Source organism: Egretta garzetta, unplaced genomic scaffold, assembly GCF_000687185.1.
Source record: "Egretta garzetta isolate BGI_Z169 unplaced genomic scaffold, ASM68718v1 scaffold190, whole genome shotgun sequence".
NCBI classification, from domain to species: domain Eukaryota; kingdom Metazoa; phylum Chordata; class Aves; order Pelecaniformes; family Ardeidae; genus Egretta; species Egretta garzetta.
Window position 1 is genome coordinate 366826 of NW_009258272.1, and position 20713 is coordinate 387538.

At 45.8% G+C, this 20713-nt stretch overlaps 2 protein-coding genes across 3 annotated transcripts in view; both read left to right on the forward strand.

The window, feature by feature from the left end:
* Positions 1-19476, forward strand: ZER1 (zyg-11 related cell cycle regulator). Of its 2 annotated transcripts, XR_004841369.1 has the most exons (17): positions 1-778; positions 2068-2327; positions 3223-3373; positions 3676-4112; positions 5708-5884; positions 6948-7062; positions 7533-7679; positions 7940-8113; positions 8821-9036; positions 9718-9759; positions 10103-10222; positions 10632-10747; positions 10862-11050; positions 12039-12136; positions 12533-12635; positions 13472-17752; positions 19261-19476. XR_004841369.1 is itself a non-coding variant. In XM_009634669.2 (16 exons), exons 2-16 carry the CDS (start codon positions 2170-2172, stop codon positions 13527-13529), a joined length of 2301 nt encoding a protein of 766 aa, XP_009632964.1. In that variant the 5' UTR covers positions 1-778; positions 2068-2169; the 3' UTR covers positions 13530-17999. The 2 variants fall into 2 exon arrangements, 1 of the variants encoding a protein (XP_009632964.1); XM_009634669.2 differs by lacking the exon at positions 19261-19476 and having other exon boundaries at positions 13472-17999.
* Positions 16079-20713, forward strand: part of ZDHHC12 (zinc finger DHHC-type palmitoyltransferase 12) — a 9919-nt gene continuing 5284 nt past the window's right edge. Inside the window, exons 1-2 of the mRNA XM_035889897.1 lie at positions 16079-16112; positions 17624-17752. Of these exons, the coding sequence (XP_035745790.1) occupies positions 16079-16112; positions 17624-17752 (163 nt within the window). The remainder of the gene's footprint in view (positions 16113-17623; positions 17753-20713) is intronic.

The window sequence follows — 20713 nt, forward strand, 5'->3', positions numbered from 1 at the left end:
CTGCTTTTGCATGGAGACCTTTTGCCTTTTGAGCCAAAACCAGCAGAGAACCTGCCTGAGATCCCCACTGGAAAGGCTGTTGAAAGTTGTAGGTCAGAACACAGCGGGTCAGAAGGAGTTTGGGTTTGGAACACTATCCTGTCACTTGCCTGCAGATATAGTTTCCAAAGATTCTTATAGGAAGGAGAAACTATCAATCAAATTCAAGTAAAGCCAAAAGACAAGTTCGTCACCTGTGCCTGCTTCTGCTTGTAATGTTTTGTCCACTCACACTAGAACGAGATTTGGCCCAGGGAGATGGGGCTGGTGTCCTGCAGGAGTGATCCAGCACAGCTGTTCCTCCATTGCTGAGCAAGGAGCAGTTCTGCTGATCTCCACTTGCTTTTTGAGAGGCTCCTTTCTGTGTTGGGTTAATTCCTTGGCCAACTCTTTGTCCCTGAAGCTGAAACACGCCTTCAGAAAAAGAATTAATGAAACACAGAAGGAAGAAGAGAGCTTTGATTTCCAACTTGTGTTGCCTTCATGGAAATCCATTCAGCAGCACAGGGAGGGATCAGAAGGCTGGGAGCCTCGGCTGCTGGGCAGGTTCAGTCACAGCTGCGCTCCTGTCACCCATAGAGACCATTTGGTGCCTGAATTTGAAAGGTTACCTCATCCACAGCCTTAACTGATCTTCATATGGGTGTCACGGCCCAGACAGTGGGTGAACAGAGCATCTGAAAGGGGAGGAGGGAAGGTGCCTGATTCACCCTGGGTGCCTTTGGGGATAGCGATTAAGGTGAGGAAACAGAGTTAAACTCTTCTGTCTTGTGTTGGTACTGCAGGAATGAAGGAAAGAGAGAGCACTGGAGGCTTTAGAGGAGCAGAGAGCTGGAGACACAGACAAGCATCCTGATCTTTGCAGGTGCAGGATAAAGATCAGAAACAGAATATAGTTGAGGATGTTTTGCAACAACTTCCCCAGCAATGGCTGCTCTGCTGTGGTGCAGAGGAGAATAACTGACTCCATAGCCCTGGTGTTCTCGCTGCCAGCAGGGATACACTGATAAGACACAGGTTTTACATCAAAAATAAACATTTCAACACAATTTTTGTGTGCCTATGGAAATATATAGAAGGGTTCACATTAGGGTTGCTTCTAATGTGATCTGACCCTATAAAAGTGAAATGGCGTCTTTGATCTTCAGTCACTTCTGCTAAACACCTCCAAGGCTCCAGCAAGCCCTCCTTCAGTGCCAGTGAGCAAGTCTTAATACTAGAGCCATGGGATTTTTCAAGTAAGAAAATAGATGGGAATAGCTTCCCCTAATTATCTGCCTCTTCCATCCTTCTTTATCCTGTACTAAAAAAGAAGGGCAAAAGCATCTTGCCTTTTTCCAGGTCAGTCACTCATACTTTTCTGTGACACAGTTGAAATGGTTTGAGTGAACGAGTCCCAAAAGGCTTACAGGTGCAGATGTCTAGCATGTGCATAAACCTTCCTTTACACTGCACTCAAAGGGAAGCCAAACCAGCCTGTATATTTCCCTCTGACTTCTGCTCTGTTTTGTGGTCTAGTTCAAGGACTTGCATGAAGCTTCTGGCTTGGCGCTACAGAAAAGCATTTAGCTTGAACATGAAATGTCACTTGAAACTATGGCAAACAGAATTACAGGCACGAGTTATGGGGTCACCAGATCCCATCGGGACTATACAAAGGATCATCCTGACAGTAAAGTTTCTGGTGGTTTATCCAGCCCACTCTGAAGGAAACCAAGCAACGTGGTTTCTGCCACTTCCCTTTCAGAGGGCCTTTGTCAGCCAGATAACCCCTGCAATGAAGAAACATTTTCCTGCTGTGTAGCCTCATTTCCAAACATGTTTCATGTTAACTCATTCCTGCAGTGTCCCCTGGGGATGGGGATACCAAGGAATTAAGGGCATACTGCCAGAGTGGCCAAAATGCTGCGGGTTCTTTTGAGGTCAGCAAGTGATGGGCTGTAAATACAACTATCAACATCCTGCTTTGCAGGACACTTGCCAATGTGCCTTTCTCAGTGCATCTTTTTTTTTTCCCTCTGCTTATAGCTGTCCTGATGTCCCTGTAAATTCATCCTGGAACTTCATTTGAGGAAAGGATCTACTGAATCAAAAGCTTCCTTCTGCTCTTCCCCTTTCCATACCCTCAAAATGGCATCCGATAGCCCGGAGTCGCTAATGACCCTGTGCACAGATTACTGCCTTCGCAACTTGGAGGGGACTCTCTGCTACCTACTGGACAATGAAACTCTTCGGCTCCATCCTGACATCTTCTTGCCAAGCGAGATTTGTGACAAACTTGTCAATGAGTATGTTTCAGGCCTGTGGAGAAGCTGTTGTCTGGTTTGGGAAGGAGCCGGGAGCTCAGGGGAGGGGGGGGGATAGTTCTCTAAAACGAGCAATGGGAAAGGATAAAAGAGGGGGGAAAAAAAAAAACAAAAAACAAAACAGGGAAGAATTCTTAGGGCTGGTTTTTTTTTTTTCCAGTTGATCCTCATATTGGAAATAAGGATTTGCATTAACTTCGGATGGAATTGTCCCCAGGGGTTGTTGTATGCTATATACCATTCTAGTTTCTGTGGAAATCACCTTTTCCACGTAGGTAAACGCAGAGTGAAACAAACAGTCACTGCTTCTTCCAAGAACATCACTAAGCAACAAAGGAGCCTTCCCATTTCCCACCACTGAAGCATTACAACTCACTCTCAAACCAGAGAAATAAGAGTGCGAAGTGCTAACAGATGTTAAATTTTAAGGCTGCTACTTCCATAGCTTTACAAAGCAACCTGTTCCCAGGGATTTATAATTTGGCTGCCACAGTCTCTCTTGGCTGAACTCCTGCCCACAAAGTCTGGCAGAGAACTTTGGCCAGCTAATTTTCTGAAAATGAAAAATCAAATTACTAGCTTTAAAGAGCAAGGGGAAAAAAAAATCCTGGAGCCTGTGCTTGCCAGAATCCAGTTTGCTCGCACACACACATGACCTTGCACAAATCTATGCCTGAGATTTTCCTAAGTATTGTTAGTTCCTTGCAAGAGGAGGCAATAGGCCAGCTCCAATTACCCCAAAGCCTACTCTGGATGATCAGGAGGGAGTCTGCGTGTGCTCATGCCCTTGGTCACATTTTCTCATAACCAGTGAAGGTGCTAGAGTTGTAGCTGAGCCTTTGTGTTGTGCTGTGCTAACACCATTGCCCCAATACAGGTACGTGGAGTTGGTGAAGACTGACAGCATCTTTGAACCCCACGAAAGCTTCTTCACCCTGTTCTCAGATCCCCGGAGCACCAGGCTAGCTCGGATCCACTTGCGGGAACAGATTGTGCAGGACCAGGATCTGGAAGCCATCAGGAAGCAGGTGGTATTGCACTGAAAGCCTCCAGCTGCCACTTCACATAGCAACATTGCTGCATGGGCACCAGCTAGGATCCCAGGCACTCAGAGATTCCCAAGACTCCATCCTTCACCATCCAAATTTTCTTTGGGAGAACCTCAGCTTCTCCCTTCTCAGCTCCCAAAGCCACTGGAGGGAATGGGATGGGGACACTGGTCAAGTTTGGTGATATGTGGTCTCAGGCTCTCCCAGTGGGAGGTGTTGTAGCAAACAGGGTGGGCACTCTACCTGTGAAATATTTCTAACTTTGATTTCCCATCTTCCAGGATCTTGTTGAGCTCTACTTGACTAACTGTGAGAAGCTGACAGCCAAGAGTCTGCAAACCTTGGTGAGCTTCAGCCACACACTTATCTCCCTTAGCCTCTTTGGCTGCTGTAATATCTTCTATGAGGAGGAGAACCCTGGAGGCTGTGAAGATGACTGTTTGGTGAACCCCACTCGCCAGGTCTTGGTCAAGGACTTTACTTTTGAAGGCTTTAGCCGCTTGCGCTTCCTGAACCTGGGCCGCTTGATCGAAGGTGTAAATGTAGAGACGTTGCTTCGGCCTTTGGCCTCCCTTGCAGCTCTTGATCTCTCTGGGATCCAGCTGAACGATGTGGGATTTCTGACCCAGTGGAAGGACAGTCTGGTTTCCTTAGTGCTTTACAACATGGACCTTTCAGAGGAGCACATCCAAGTGATCGCACAGCTTCGCAAGCTCAGGTCAGCAGATCTGTTCTTCCTTGATTATCCTTTTCCCACTGATAGGGAAAGGTCTTTTAGGAAGGGTCTACTTGCCTGCTGACGGAGAACTGCCCAATGCTGATTTCAAGTTACAAACCTTCCCATGAACAGGCTCACTCATTGACTCACTATAAATGTCTAATGTGTCTAAAACCAGCCTACATTTTGCTTGCAAAGATACCACTTCGCAGAAACTCCCTCTTGGAAAAACAAAAAACAACACCCACCACCACCCCCCAAAAAAACCCCCCCACACCACAACCACACACACCAAAAAAAGAAAAAAACCCAAACCAATCACCACCACCCCCAGACAAACAAAAAAAGAACAGCTGAATACCTGAGAGATGGCAAACCCCTCCCCCCTCAGATACATACATAAACTAATACAGTGATAATCACACTGCGAAACTCAGTCCTCCAAACCACTTGTCAAATAGGAACATCCAAAGTTTAAGCCTGGCTCTGAGATAAAACTAGGAAAAACTCTGAGCTCAGACTGTCTACTCGCTGTGCTCTGTGGGAGCACACTGTGCATGGATGGTGCAGCCAAGGGAAAAAGCAGTGTAAATAAACAGGCACTCCGGACCAAGCTGTGTTGACAATGAAATGACTTCCTGAAACAGAGTTGAGACAATTGCTATTCAAACTGCACAGTGGTATCAGGAAAGGGATCCAGGACTTTCCAAGCCAAAGAGAAGGGCCTTACTATTCACACGAATGATACTTTGCCACGGCTTTAGTATTGTCTCTACTGACTGCAGACACAAGGTGGTACTATGTTAACATATGACCTAGGAGTCTGGGGAAAAGTCCTGCATAACATTTTCTAAATCCAAGTACTTTACCTCCCAGTGATTTGCAATGAAACTTGGTCTACAACAGGCAGAAAACACTTGTGAATGGGATGTTGGCTCCTGTCTTAGGCAGTTTAGAAAAGTCTCTCCCAAGGGTCTTAGCTACTGCTTGGCAGGCACGAGCAGCGCCTGTCCTGTACAGGACCCCACCTGCACATGGTGGCTGGTCAGTTTGTCCCACCACTCCTTAGCATCAGGGTTTCCCCAAAGCTTAAGCATTTAAATACCTGAAGATAAATAAAATCAGGGCAGCATAATAGCCTGGGGTAGAAAAAGATAGAAGATTGGGGAAGCAGACAAAAACTTGGGTAACTTAATTTGTGGGATGAGGCATCATATGTTTCTGGGGATGCAAAGATGCTCTAGTGCATCTTAATTATCAGGCAGAAATGCTCAGGTAGCTGCTGTGATGGAGCTTGAGAAAAACAGTTCCTGAGCCTGGAGCAATTTCCTTTGTGATGTGTGGCCAAATAATTCGTTGTGCTCCATTCTAGGTAGACCTCTACCAGATATCTGTGTGCTTCAGTTAGACACAGGGCCAGATTCTGCTGCCAGATCCTACAGAACCACATTCCTGTACATTGTGAAGGAAATAATAATCATAATAAATAAATAAAAAATAGTAATCACATTTGGCTTGTCATCTTCCTCTGATAGAGAGGTAGAAGCCCCAGCCAAGTGCTTTCCAGGCTCTGAGTTCCTCTCTGTCATTTGCAGGCACTTGGATATCTCCCGAGACCATCTGTCCAGTTATTACAAATTCAAGCTGACCCGACGGGTTCTAAACCTGTTTGTGGAAAACTTGGTAAACCTCACTTCGCTCGATATCTCAGGGCACACCATGCTGGAGAACTGCACTATCCCAAGCATGGAGGAGAAGATGGGCCAGACAAGGTAAGGAAACGGCAATTACTGAGGTCTGCTTGGATGTATGGATCAGTCAGAGATGAATTAAGAACAGTTCTCTCTTGTAAGTTTCCAAATTCTGTAGGTTTAATTAATATTAAAAAGCAGTGATTCTTGTATGTGACACATGTTAGGGCTTTTAAAGAGTAATAAAGAATGAATCCTGTCTGCCTCCCATACATATCTGAATAAGTATTTCAGTTCTTTTCCACACACATTCTTCCAGGCATCTCTTGCAGGGATTTATATTTCTTCAGAAAAGACTCCGAAGTCCTTTACACGTTTTCTACACAAAACATTCTTACCCTCACTGAAATCCAGGCTCTTCCAGACAAAATATTTCTACACTGAGTCAATACACCAGTATTCATAGGAGGGCTGAGTGTTTTAGGAACTTTGAATATACAGGCCTATTTTCAGATTTGACCTGGATGCTCGGCAGATTAACCTTTGAAAATCCTGGTACACCTCAGTAGGGGCCTACCTAGAGGTCCGCTTTCCCAGATCAGCCAAAACCTCTGCCCTCCTCTTCCCCGAGCACTTACTGAACAAAAGCAAACAAGTGGGACAGTACTGGCTCCTTCCCATCCATGCTGGTGACCAACTCTTGGTCAATAAGGAACATGGCAGCAAAACTAGTGTTCTTGCATGATCACAGAAGCAGACCAGGCAAATCAGATGACATGCAAGTCCAGTTTGTACACAGTTTGGATCAGTGAAATTCACAGCCCTTTCCTAAGAGGAAATGTTCACCCCAGCTAGTGAATTTCCAGGACAAATTCTACCTGGGAAAGCTGCATTCTGTCTGTGTGAATTCTTACTGCTGTTTCTGTTGAACACATTTAGCCCTTCACTCAGGCTTACCTGGGATGAATGTCTAATGTTACATTTAGGAGAAGCTGACTGGCATACAACTGAAGTGTAGCTATTACTCTAGTTACAGGGCAGTACAGTCAGAGTGAATAGAGCTGATAGCTGACTCTGTGGCAGGAGACACCTGAAGAAACACACCACCAACATAAGTGATTTTTTTTTTTTCCCCCCCCCTCAGCATTGAGCCAGCAAAGAGCAGCATTGCTCCCTTCCGGGGTCTGAAACGACCACTCCAGTTCTTGGGCCTTTTTGAAACATCTCTCTGCCGCTTGACGCATATTCCAGCTTACAAGGTAATGGGGTACAAGAATATTGGCAGTAGGTACTTTGTAGAAGTGGAAAGAAAATGTAAGTAGTTGAATGCCAGTAGAGTGGAGTTCTTGGGTGTGACAACAGCCCTGACCTTTGAATATCTACTTGAGAATGCAGGAAAACTGCCAGAAGGCAAAACCTGTACCCTGCATGGTTTTTACAGGGGTTAAGAAACATGCCTGTTGGAGAAGGGCATGGAAAAATCATCCTGCCTGAAGGACCAGGAAAGGAGTTTTACTTGTGAACAGCATCTTCCTGCCCAAAAGGTGCCATTTCTTGTCCCTGTGGGCTGAGAAGTGCTTCTTTGCTCTCATCCTGGGCCTAATCCTATTAGCAGGGCAGAGGGAAGTTGTACCTTTCAACCTTCCAGATCTGCCCTCAGAGTTCCCTTCCACGTTGGTTTTCCTCCTTCATCATTTCTTCCCTGACTCTTCTTGTTCCTCTGTACCAGGTGAGTGGAGACAAGAACGAAGAGCAAGTCCTGAATGCTATTGAGGCTTACACTGAACACCGGCCAGAAATCACTTCCCGGGCCATCAACCTCCTTTTTGACATTGCCCGTATTGAACGCTGCAGCCAGCTGCTGCGAGCCCTTCAGGTAAGCCCCATTTACCTCACACTTAGAAGGGAAATTTTGCAGTCCCTCTTTTCTTCACCCTGGGACACCATATCAGGCCATGTTGGAGAAAGTTGTGCAGTGGAACAGGGTACCTTCATTTCATAAGCACATTCCTGCAATACCTGGGCCACGCATTCCTTGCAGGCTTGTGACTGTCTTTGCCCCACACAGCCTTAACAGTCACTCCAAGGCTCAACAGCAAGTCAGTGGCACTGAAGCTTCATGTTGCTTCTCTGCAGCTGGTGATCACAGCCCTCAAGTGCCACAAAGATGACAAAAACATCCAGGTGACAGGCAGCGCAGCACTGTTCTACCTGACCAACTCCGAGTACCGCATGGAGCAGAGTGTAAAGCTGCGGCGCCAGGTCATCCAGGTGGTACTGAACGGCATGGAGTCCTACCAGGAAGTCACAGTAAGAGCGGCTCAGCCTGCTTTGGCTCCCATAGTCCTCCTTCCCTGTATTAGGTCTTTAGCCTGGTGTTAGCATCTGGGTCTTCTAAGCCTCCAGGATATGAGCCAAGGCAGACACCAGAGAAGCTATTGCCCAGATCTGCTCCTTGCCTTCACTCAGCAATGGGGATTACACGCAGGGTGCTTCTTATCCAACACAATGTTCTCCAGAACAAGGGGAAGAAAGCGATTATAGCAAGGCTTCTTTTTATCTGATGATAGTGGTCTAGGGTTGTGTACGACACACAGTTGTCCAGCACTGACTATGGGGTGAAAAGGGTGCAGGCATTGGGGGCATCAAGTCAACAGAAAGAAACATTATCCTCAAGCACTTGTGTTGGAAGCTGGCTGACATTACACACACTGATGCCACTGGGCTGCAGAATGGTGACTAGCTGCATAGAGAGCTTATAGGCAGTGAGGAACTGGCTCGGGAGGCGATGAGCGTTAGGTGATTGTCTGGCCGTGTGAGACTAGAGTGACAGCAAGAGCAGAGGGTACCAAAGGAGCACAGGTAAAGCACAGTGCTAGATATGTATGTAACAGAAATTTTAGTGGTCATAGTCAAGCAAGAAGGTAGTTTCAGCACCAAGCAGCAAGGAAACATAAGGTGATGGGGTCCATGTTTTCACAGCCACTTTGCCCAGTGTTTGCTTCCTTTTGACCAAGGTACAGCGAAACTGCTGCCTGACACTATGTAACTTCAGCATTCCTGAGGAGCTGGAGTTCCAGTACCGCCGAGTTAACGAACTGCTGCTGAACATACTCAACCAGAGCCGGCAGGATGAGTCTATCCAGCGCATCGCTGTGCACCTTTGTAACGCTCTGGTCTGCCAGGTGGACAACGATCATAAAGAAGCTGTGGGCAAGATGGGGTTTGTCATGGTTGGTATGGTCCCAAGGTGTCTACTTATCCTTAACCCAGGCTAGCACAATTCCCTTGCAGCAGTCCACCAAATGCATCCAGCCTTACAGTATGACAGGAGGGAACAAGTGTCCTAGCTATGCTCACCTGTCCTGGAACCTACCCCTCCATGTGACATCTTTTATTTGCTTACCAGCACTGGAAGTCACAATTTCCAAGATGGGCTGTCTGCGAGAGCAGGGAAGCAGTGTAACCCTCCACCTTACCTCTTCACCATCTCATATTATTTCCAGAACTGGTACCACTTTGTGACCAGCTCCTTCTGCATCTCCCCGAGTTTACTTCAGCTTCCTAACTCATGTCAACCCGTATCCCTCACCTTTTCAAAGAGCCACAGAGGCCACTGCTTTAGTGCAGTTACACCACATTCCAGACTTTGTCATACAGATCAAAACTGACTTGACTGCATACTCAACAGCTTGGGGACTGTGATATCATTCAGTTCTGTGAATACTTGCAACACTGAACATAACCCAATCCCACTGGTTTAGAGAAGGGGATACCAAGTAGGTTTTCTGCAAAGGATCAAAACTGCATATGCCTGCAAATTGGCTGTAGCCAGCCCTGCAGTACTACAGCAGTGAGTTTTAGCTTTGTGGTTCTTGAAATGTTTCTCACTCTTCCCCTTCCTCTGCCCACAGACAATGCTGAAGTTGATTCAGAAGAAGTTGGCTGATAAAACGGTGAGTGTTTCCCTGAAGATGTGTACATAGAGTATTTTCCCTTCAGTCTGACTTCAGCATGGAGATCAGTCCAGAGTGCCAGCTCAGCTTCTCTAACAAACACAAGAGATCTCAGCTGATACTGGCAGAATTTCCTGTCCCAGGGTGAGGGCAGGGGAGCGTGACAGGGAGGCAAAAATATTAAACAAAAAAATCCACTTGCTGACAAGTTGAAAGCAAATAACAAGGTTTTCTTACCTTTGGAGCCATCTAGGGTGACACTAGAGAGGAAACACAAGCGGTTTGCACTGGGCTCCCACATTAGCAAAGCTCTGTTTCTGTCCCTTTCTCTTTGGCTCTGTAGTGTGATCAAGTGATGGAGTTCTCCTGGAGCGCCCTCTGGAACATCACTGATGAGACACCCGATAACTGTGAAATGTTCCTTAACTACAGCGGCATGAAACTGTTCCTGGAGTGCTTGAAAGTAAGTGCTTGTCTGGTTTCCTCTAGAGGAGCGCTGGTATTAGTGGTGGAGATGCAGGTGCCTGGGCAGGATTCCCAGCCACGCTAATCTATAAGCAGTACTTCCTACATTGCACAAACAGAAAAGAAAAAGCTTGCATGCTTTCATCTTTCTCACATCCATCCACCCAACCAGTAGAAGAACAGAAACTTACACTCAACACATCTTCCTCTTTCCCCATCTTGTACGCAGCCCTCCTTAAGTAGAGCAGCAGTGAATAAATCCATTTGACATCTGATAAAGAGTCAATTCTGACTACCCAAAAATACTCAGCCTTTCTAGATGTGCTGTACAATCTTTCTCCAGGGTTGCCTGTTCTCAGCATCACCACAGCACTACTTTTGTATAATCCTATTCTTTGCTTACTTAGGAGTTCCCAGAGAAACAGGAGCTGCATCGCAACATGCTGGGCCTCCTGGGCAATGTAGCAGAGGTGAAGGAGCTCCGCCCGCAGCTCATGACCTCCCAGTTCATCAGTGTGTTCAGGTGAGTGCCTGGCTAACAAACAGCTGGGCTGGGGCAGGGAGAATGCTCTGGAGCTCTGCTCCTGAATCGCCTGGAGACTGTTAAACCTTTGGTGCATCTCTTCTGTCTTGGTAGCAACCTGCTGGAGAGCAAAGCAGATGGGATTGAGGTATCCTATAATGCCTGTGGTGTGCTCTCCCATATCATGTTTGACGGTCCAGAGGCTTGGGGTATATGTGAGCCCCACCGAGAGGAAGTTGTAAAGAGGATGTGGGCAGCCATCCAGAGCTGGGATATCAACTCCAGGAGAAATATCAATTACAGGTGAGGAACAGAAAAGTTTGTCCCCTTCCCCTTGGAGCCAGGATTGTCACAGAAAGCAAGCACCAACAGAGGGAAGGGAACAGGTATAGCTCAGCATGGAGGCTCTGGTTAGAGTGAAGGAGAAACATCCTCAGGGGCATATTTAGTGAGGGTTTTATGTCTTCCTTTGAAATATGTTACACAGGCTGCTGAAATGAGATGCCTTGCCTGGCAGTTTCTATGGAAGAACTGTAGGAGCCCAACAGATTTTCTCCTTCATGTTTCTGGTGAAATTGCATAGTTAGGAAACCCATGATCTGACCCATCTGGGACTGCCTAAGCATTCTCCTCTGAGACTGCTGTCCTTTGCATCTCCTTAAGGCTATTTGCTTTTGAAAGTCACATGGATTTTGCTGTAGCTTTCACTCTCCTCTGGGGGATATTTAGACACAGTTCTTCAAAATCCCTTCAAGGGTTAATACAACTGGTGGAATCCTCCAAAGCCCTTCCTGTAAGAGGGTATCAGGTTCTCTGTATTCCCATAGTGCCTGGCAGGGATCCAGAACGAATGGCATTCCAATGCCTGAGCTACAGTATAGACACATTATTGTTGTCGGAAGAAACACAGCAACCGTTGCACGTGAGCAGCCAGCTTTGGCTGGGTATAATTTTGCTTTGGCCCCTTTACAGAAAAGTCAGTGCTGCTGGGTTTCGGCTGCATTTTGTGAGGAAATGACTGACAGAGGATGGAAATCAGTTCTTGGACTCAGCTGTGTTCGTTGCAGCTATTTATCTGGGCAGCATGTTTATGCAAAAGTGGCAGGGGCTGTAAGCCTGCCAGTACTGCCGTGTGACACAGACGCAGTCTTTGATGCCAGGATCTCTGATATGCCTCTGGAGTTACTGCTGCGGTATCTCTGAGCATTGAGTTTGTGTTGCTTTAAGTGGCAAAGGTGCTGAAAGAAGCAGCTCTTGGATTTTTAACATCTTCTGCAATATTTCTGTGCAGGTCATTTGAACCAATACTTCGACTTCTTCCACAAGGGATCTCCCCAGTCAGCCAGCACTGGGCTACCTGGGCGCTGTATAACCTGGTCTCTGTCTACCGTAAGTTCCCTTTTCAAAATCCCAGCCACTGCACTGTAAAAGCTGAGGGTGTAGATCTGAGCTTGTTAGCTGAAAAAGTCTTCCTTAGCTACGTAGGTAGAGAGAACCTTCTTTGAATGATGCAGGAATGTCCAGGCAGCACAGCCAAACAAAAAACAATGAGAGTTAGCATGTAGGAAATGCCTTCAATGTTTCGATCCTTCTGGCCGTGCTTCTCTGTTCTCAGCCATTTTGTGTTGGTTGTTTTCACAGCCAGGGCACCCCTATCAGGCTGGATCCATAAAAAAGAAAAATTTTGTGGCTTCTCAGGCCACAGGCTTCTCCTTCCCCTCCTGCCACCCCTTATATCACTCTCGTGAAGGTTCACAGGGACCTGTTTTATTCTTTTCTCTGCAGCTGACAAGTACTGCCCGCTGCTGATCAAAGAAGGTGGGATTCCCCTTCTGAAGGACATGATTAAAATGGCCTCAGCACGGCAAGAGACCAAGGAAATGGCCCGGTAGGAAACCAATGTGCTATTATCAATAACATTCAATTAACTTTAGTTTAGTTTTTATTCTTCTACATCCAGTAGGGCTGCCAAAGAAAGGCCTGTACTGGTGTGTACAAGGGGTAAGAAGCAAACACAGGAGAAGAGCAGGAGAAAGAGGATAAAAACAGGAGACTAGAGAGGTGTTTATAGGTGGGCAATACACTCAGATCATTCAGGGTTGATGGATGCCAGGCAAATTGGTTATAGAAGTGGCTTGTTGGACGGGGAGCCGCGTGGCTAATTGCCGATAGTCTCCAATCATCACTATTCTCCATACCTGCGTGGGCTCCCTGTCTCCAGAACCATACTGGCCTGTCAGTAAAATTGCTGACTGCACCATTAGAACGAGAGGATTTTTCAAAAGGTGGAGCGAGTCCATCGCCTTTGTGAGCTTCCCCAACTTACTGCGTTACATGACTTTCCTTTGGAGTCATTCTTTCAGAGTTTTAAAAGCCAGCTGTGGTTTTGACTCACTGGCACACTGGGAGCTATAATTTCATACCTGCAGGATGAGTATAAAAGAGAGACAGAATACGTGTCTGGTGGGTGGGCAGCAGGATGTATACCAACACAACTTGAAATTCCAAGGGGATGAACCGTGAGCTCTAGGCTGCTTTTGTGGAGTAAACTGGTTTTGACACAAATATCAGTGGATGCAGTTCTCAAAAGAGGCTGCCTGCTGCAAATAGGATGCATTTACTTAGAGATCAAGCTGTTGGACAGTTCTTATGTTGCTGTCCCACAACTGTCGTGCAATAAGCTTTAAACTAAACCCTCTCTCCTTGTCCTTGTTTTATCCCTAGGAAAGTTATAGAGCACTGCAGTAACTTTAAGGAGGAGAACATGGACACTTCCAGATAGAGGCAATCACCTAATGCCTCTTGCCAGCACTGTATCCAGCTTCTCTCTAATTCACTGTATATAGGGAGGACTCTTTCTTACCAACTTGCCTGTTGGAAGGAAACTTTATGTGTGTGTGTGAGACCCTCAGTAGATGAAGGTGAACAGGGGAGGGGGGAGGGACTTTTTGCACAACAAAATGCTTTCCTTAAATTAGTGGACTTTTTTGTTATGAAGTTTCAGGTTGAAGTTCTGTGTGTATGATTTCTGTATAAAAAGAAAACAAAAAACAAAGACAACTACATTACGTATCTTTTAACCTTTTTATTTTAGACTATACAGAGAGCCTCAGATGATCATGAGCTTGAAGACCTAGTTGCGTGATCGCTAGTGTGATGTTTTTATTTCCCACCTTTTAGAAAATTCCCTTTTGCTGTATTGCATGAGGTCCTGTAATGTCTGCAAGAACACCAGTCCTGAATCAGTATCGGCTCCTCAGTGGGGTTATTTATCTGGTTAAAGAGGTTGGGGGACACAATACCAGAGACTTAGACCAAAAGAAACGACCTTTTTAGTGGTATTTGTAATTTGAGGAAATGGGGAAGAAAGATTTTTCAAGTTAATTCATTCCCTTAAGGGTTTTTTATAGAAGACTCACATTAATGGAAGCATTGCTAATAGTATGTGGGTCATTCGGAAGTAAGACATTCCCGTTAAAGTCAAGAGGTCTCTTTTGTCCCCTCTGGCAGTACAGTAGGATCTGCCAGCCCAGACAGCCTCATAAGGCCAGGGATGACCAGTGAAACCAGTTACATATCCTTGGCAACACAGAGCTTTTCTCTAAGGGAGCCCATGCAACAAGGAGCAAGGTTTGTTCACAAAGGGCTACACATCTTCATTCCAGTCCTTCACCACCTTTTTAGTTGTGTTCTGTTTTATGGGGAAGGGCTACAAATGCCAGAGAGCGTATTTCCCCTCTACATAATAAGCTCTACTAGGCCCCAGTCCAGAGCCGCTTGTACCACTTGTGCAAGTCCCAGTAACAGACTGGAGCTGTTCTGCTCTTTTTCAGTCTGCAACAGTGCAAGCCGTGCAAAGTAATCTCCCTTTATTGGAAGCTCACTGCAGCACAAATGCTGTAACGGGAGGTGCTGAAGTCCTCTCCTGAGACGGGGAGTCTCCAGGCACCCTTTGGAGGGTGATCCCATGAAACAGCACCTCTTGTTCTACCCAGCGTCTTCCCCCTCTTCTGGGAAGCCAAAGCCCCTATTCTTACCTGACTCCCCCTGGCACTAAAGTGCAGTCCCACTCGCCTCAGCGGCGTTACTCCAGTTTGTATGATGTAGGTGAGAGTCCCACTAAGGGACTCTAAGATGCTAAACTTCACCTCTAAGATGCTAAACCTATAAAGGCTCCAGAAGCCAAAGGCCAAGGTTTGCCTCACAGCCAGGCATTCAACAACACGTTGTGCAGTCTGTCCTTAGAGCCCTCTGCTTGTCACGGTTCTTTCATGATTCACAAATCTGCCCTTGGAAGGGATTTAGAAAAGGTTTTTATGTCTGGTAGCAGTAAGAGGAGACCAGGGCCATGTGAGTTGGGACATTTTCAGGCCTCTGAGCACAGTAACCCTCACTGCTCTCTTCCCTTGTATACATTGCTCTCAGATTTGACTCGCTGCTATGAGGTTCTTCTAATGCTCAGAGTTAATGTTGTCATTGCTGAGCACATTATAGACAGATCCTAGATACACAAACTGACACTTTAAATGACAGAACACAGCTGCCCTGGAGAGGTTTACTTTTTCTGCCAGTATGGTGTTATTCAATGTCTTTTTTTTTTTTTCCTTTTTAACCATACGTCATTTGTTTTGATATTGTGAGATCTGTACTTTTTTCTTTAAGTATTTTTCAAACTTATATATATTTTTGTGTCACTTCTGAATTGTTTTCATATGGTTTGCAAAACTTGACGAATTATACTTTTTTTGCAGTCCTTTGATTGAAATGTATTTTTCTCTCTCTTATTCCTGTTCCCCAAGAATTTGTGTCCTATGAGCTTTGAGACAGGGAAGCTTATTTCAAGATCTGTTTTCTGTATAACAGTTGCTAATCTTCCTTCTAGATGCAAAACTAAGAGAGGCTGCAAACGCTGCCAGCCAGCCTCAGAGCATTAGGGGAGTCAGGCTTTGCTCATTTAATTCTCCATTGAGTGCTGCTTTCCTTTTGAAGTTGTTTCACGTGACAGTGCCACCCACTAGGCTTTCTTCCTTCCCAATGCCCATATAGTGAAAGCTCCTACCGCTAAAATCTTGAATCACATGACAAAGAGCGCTGAAGATTCTGACTATGTTGGCAAGGTGGGAGTGGAGCAGAAGGGGACACATCACAGATGCGAGAGGTATCATAAACCCACATCCCCCAAATGCAGCTGCCACGCTGGGGAGACAGCTGGAGCTCAAGAACTCCTGTCTCAGCTAGAGCAGGCCTCGGCCTTGCATTGTAATCGGAGGCAAACAGCCAGGCTTTATGCTGAGATTTTGGCACAACTATGTCAAGGTTAATGAACAACCGATGGCTCGGTTCCATCTGCCTCAAGACCCCAAAGGTTTGGGTTTTTCAAACTGATGCCCCTGTAAGTTCAGCTGTTACGGAAGTCTCACGTGCTGCAAGCTCAACCATCGTATCCCAAACTCACAAGATCCAATCTGATCAAACCTTTGTTTCACACTGTAAAGATAACCTCTATCCTCACTGCTCGCGTATCCTCAACAAGCTGTACCTGAGCCTGAACCAGGATAAAGATTTCAAATTCCCAGCAACATGGAGATTAATGCAGCCAGGCCAGCCTGCCAGAAGAGCTTAGCTTTCTGAAATCTGTCACTGATCCCAGCAGGGAAGGGGGAACTATAACTGTCTGTTACACCCAGCTACAAATAAGATTTTGAGTCAGGCCACCAGCAAGGTAAATTCCCAAGACAGCATTTTAAGAGAAATAGCTTCCCTGTTAGAGTAATACAAGCTTTGGCTACAAGCTGCAACGCCGAAAACTTTGTGAGCTGAAAAATAACATTTACTTTCAGTGAGGAGAAAATAGAGAAAGGTAGGCCCTGAGCACGTGAGTGTAATCCAGGAATTCCTGTAATTGGGAGTTTGAAACTAGGTTGTGCCTTGGTTTCCCTAACTGACACAACAGGAGTTGTTGCACCCTAGGCACAATGCACATACCATGATCTGAAAGCACTTTTTGGAGGCAAAGAGGAGTTAATGAATTGCTGCTGTAGATCCACCGCTCAGAACAAAATAGTTGTCTGCAGCCATTGTACTAATATTCTGCAATGGGGGGGAGGGCAAAGTGGCTGATTTTTTATGAAGGTCTAATGTAAAAGGTTGGATATCCTGAAATGCTTCACTGTTAAGAGAAGCCTCTCAGCACTTCCAGCTTTGCTGGAGCAAAGGAATGAAGCGGGAGACTTCAACTCCACACAGAAATACAGAGCCAATGACCAATCCTGCCCAGAAAACTAGAACAGGGTTCTGCCTTGTCAAATGAGAATCCAGGTGGAGAGATCATAGCATGTAAAGATATGGCAGAGGGGCTCCTTGTGCTCCATAATTGTCCCATTTGGGCTCTTATTCATGTTTTCACTATTACATTTCCTTTAATATTCAAAAGCCTGGCAAGCAGAGCATGAACACAACTCATTAGTTCTCTGCAGAGACCGTGCCAACAAAGGAACCCTCTACCTTGACTGTTGTAGTCTCCTTCCCGGCTGGAGGATGCCTCGTCGTTCAGTGGCCCAAGTCAATGATACAGAGGTCCTCAGCATGCAGGGTGTCAGGTGTCTGCCATTTTCTCTGGAATAGATAAGAGGCAACTTTCCACAAGTGCTTCCATTTTACAAGATCTGTGGGAGGAATTGCTTATAAGGATTGGCATCTACTTGTACAATGTTTAACACCCAGCAGCACCAGACTTTCTCATCTAAACCAAGCCAAGAAAGTTTAGCACTGATATTTGTGGCAATTAGTAACGCTGCAGATAATTCATCTGCCCCATCTGCATCATGGCTGCTATTGCTCTGCACCTACCTACTGGCTGAAATTATACCTGTTGAGCACTGAATCCTACCCAGCTCATCCCCCCGGGTTGGGCTTCTGCTGCAGTCACTCAGGTCTCTGCAAAAGATGAGTGGGAAGAAAAGTCCTGGAGCTGTGAGCCTATTCCCCTCTCATCAGTTGAAGAAGGTAATTAATTACCAGTAGAGCAAGAGCTATAGGGGCACTGCATTCAGGCACTACTCCACAGAAAAGATGTTTTCTTGGGACCGTTTAGGGAGGAGCCTGCCACAGCTCAGCTGTTACAGGGTAGCTTGTGTTGGGGGAAGAAAAAAAAATTAAAAGTAGAGAAACAGGTGGTCTCCACGACAACCATGTGTGTGAAGCACAGAGGGTAATGGGGGCTGGATGAGAAGACAGCACTTAAAAAAAAGGAATGAGGCTATATGTTGATTTCATATAATTGTCACTGATTCTCTCTGTAATTCTTGTTTAAAAAAAAGTTTTTAAGCTAACCAAATATGTATTTCCTTGTTTTGCTTAATGAAAATAACCTCAGTTATTATGAGCAAGTGTCTGCTTTTACTCTGTCCAACGACCTGCCTAATGTTGAGAGGCCTGGTTCAAATGTTTGTACATGGTGAAACCGAGCAAAAAAATAATAATGCACAACTGTTGCTTCCTTACAATTCTGAATGAATTAACTTTTCTGTTGTATCCATTGGATACCCGCTGTGTATTAAACCTAGTGCTTAACAACATCTTCTTCCTTTGGTCTATGAATGTGGTTTATTTAGGTCCATTACTGGTCCATGTGCTGTCATATATTTCATTAAAAATGAAAGGAACTGCCATGTGCTGGTGATGCAGTTCAGTGGCTTTTCCTTTCATCGCTCCAAGGGATACAATACTGTTTGTCAATAGAAGAGAGGTGTGGAAGAAGAATGTATTGTTATGAGATTATGTGAGAGGAGAAGAAAAAAATCAGAACAATATTGACTGTACAGATTGTCTCTGAACTCCGCAACGCATCTGTGGCTTGCATTCCACAGCCTAAGCTTTGTGAGTGGGCAGAAGCTGAGTAGTTAAGAAAAGACTCTAGCTTAAAACAGTCAATCTGGTTTAAAGCCAGCATGACTTTCTTTGTAAGGCCCTGGTCCTGCAAGGGTTCAACTGCCAGTTGATTCAGTGGTCATTGTAAACTCTCTAAAGGATCAGACTAGGTGGCTGAAGTAGGAGGAGGGATCCTGTGAAACTGAAATGCCTCTGGGAAACTGAATATGTACTGTGTTGTAATAGTACAGAGAGATACCTTAGGCTTCCAGCAGCATGAAATTCCTAGCTGGAAAGCCATAAGAATCTAGATTCTTTGCTCAGAAACTTGTTAGTAGAGGCATTCTGGAACTAAGCCTAATTTTAACCAGTCATTTAGGTTGAAACCGCTAAGACAGAGATAAGCTCTGATCTCTGTAAGACAGGTTTCAATGCTGGAAGAAAAGATAAAAAGCATAACATGCACCAAATTATTCTAATCACAAAGAGAGTGAGAATACATTCTTTAGGAGAGATTATTCTAGAGTATCAAAATGTTTCTACTTTCAAGTGGTAATATTGTTACTCCTCAAATTAAGCTTTAACATTTACACCTCTCTGCAAAGCACCGGAAGACACTACCCACCTTTTCTTTCTGTTTGTAGATGGAGCCTGATGTTACTGTTCTGAGCTTCCTACTGTTCTGAAGGGCTTCCTTTGCAACTCAAGGAACAGAAGGATTTTTAGGATATTTAAAGCGGGCAGAGAGTAGCAGGGCCATCTCATAGACAAACTGTATATGTGAGGTTTAACAAGCACTGATGCAGTCTATGAGTTGTCTGAGGGAGGATTTCTGTAGGTTTTGCATTTACCTAGAGTAAAAAAAAAAAAGCAAAAGGATTTGAATGATTGCTGGAAATTTAGACTACAGTTGTTACTAACATTTCAACACAGCTGTCTCAGGTAAACCATTTAAGTAACCTGTGCAGGCAGGTGCTTTCCTGGAATCAGCAGGTGGCCACTGACTCACTTAAATGAAACTAAAATAATCAAGAATGCCCCATTTGTGGTCAAACAATACCAAGGAATCAGCTACTTCTCAGGTGCTGGAGGATAAATTTGCAGAGAATGTGATTTTTCTTTCCAAATTTTTACTGGGAAAGAAGGCAAGAAAAGCAGCGATACATCTATGTTAAAACCGAAGAGTTTAAAGAGAAAACACTGATTTCAGAGCTTTTACAGGTCTATGGTGAGATTCTTCTCCCCTAAATAGACAGATGCTCAAAGTGTAAATGTGTACATCTAAGCTAGTCTTCTTGGCTTGTATTTTTTATTGTTAGCAAAAGATGAAGACGCATCTAGGGTGCAATTCAACTGCTTTTAGACGTCTGCTTTCTGATGAGCAGGACTGTTCTCTAGACATGCCCGCTTCCCTCTGCGGCTGTCGGGGGAGTCTAACGACCTCGCTCAGACACGAACATCTTCACTGCAGACATCCAAAGTTAGATCAAATCCCACCCTGGCGGCCTCCTACCAAAGTTACGTCAGACATTTTGCAAGCTCCATTTGCATCGATAGGGCCATCTAAGTGTGTTCAGCCAGGCACAACCTCTGCATTTCTCCCTAGGGGTGGAAGTCAACAGACGAAGCGATCAAATGGGCGAGACCGGAGTTAACGCACCGTGGTGCAGCGTCTCAACCAGACAGCACCTCGAGCCCTTGCCTTCGAGCAGCACAGCTCTGCAAGACCCCTGCTATTTCTTACATGTACACGTATCGGTATTTCCCTCTGGCGTCACTGTGACATGCAGAGTTTTACCAGCGACGCTGCCCTCGAGGGCCCACGATACCCGCTGAAATGAAACCCGGCCGAGGGGCCGTGCAGAGCCCGGGGAAGGAGGACAAGCGGGAAGGGGGAGGCCGGAGGAAAGCACCGTTCTCCCGGGAAGGCCCCCGCGGCGGAGGGCCAGCATGCAGGGCAAAACATGGGCAGGCGGCATGAGGGGAAGAATGGAGGCCCGCGGGCCGCAGCCAGGCTTCCCCCTACAAACGCGGGGACAGGGGAAGGAAAGAGACCCCGGTTCCCACTCGGGGGCGCCGAGCCTGAGGCATCAGCAC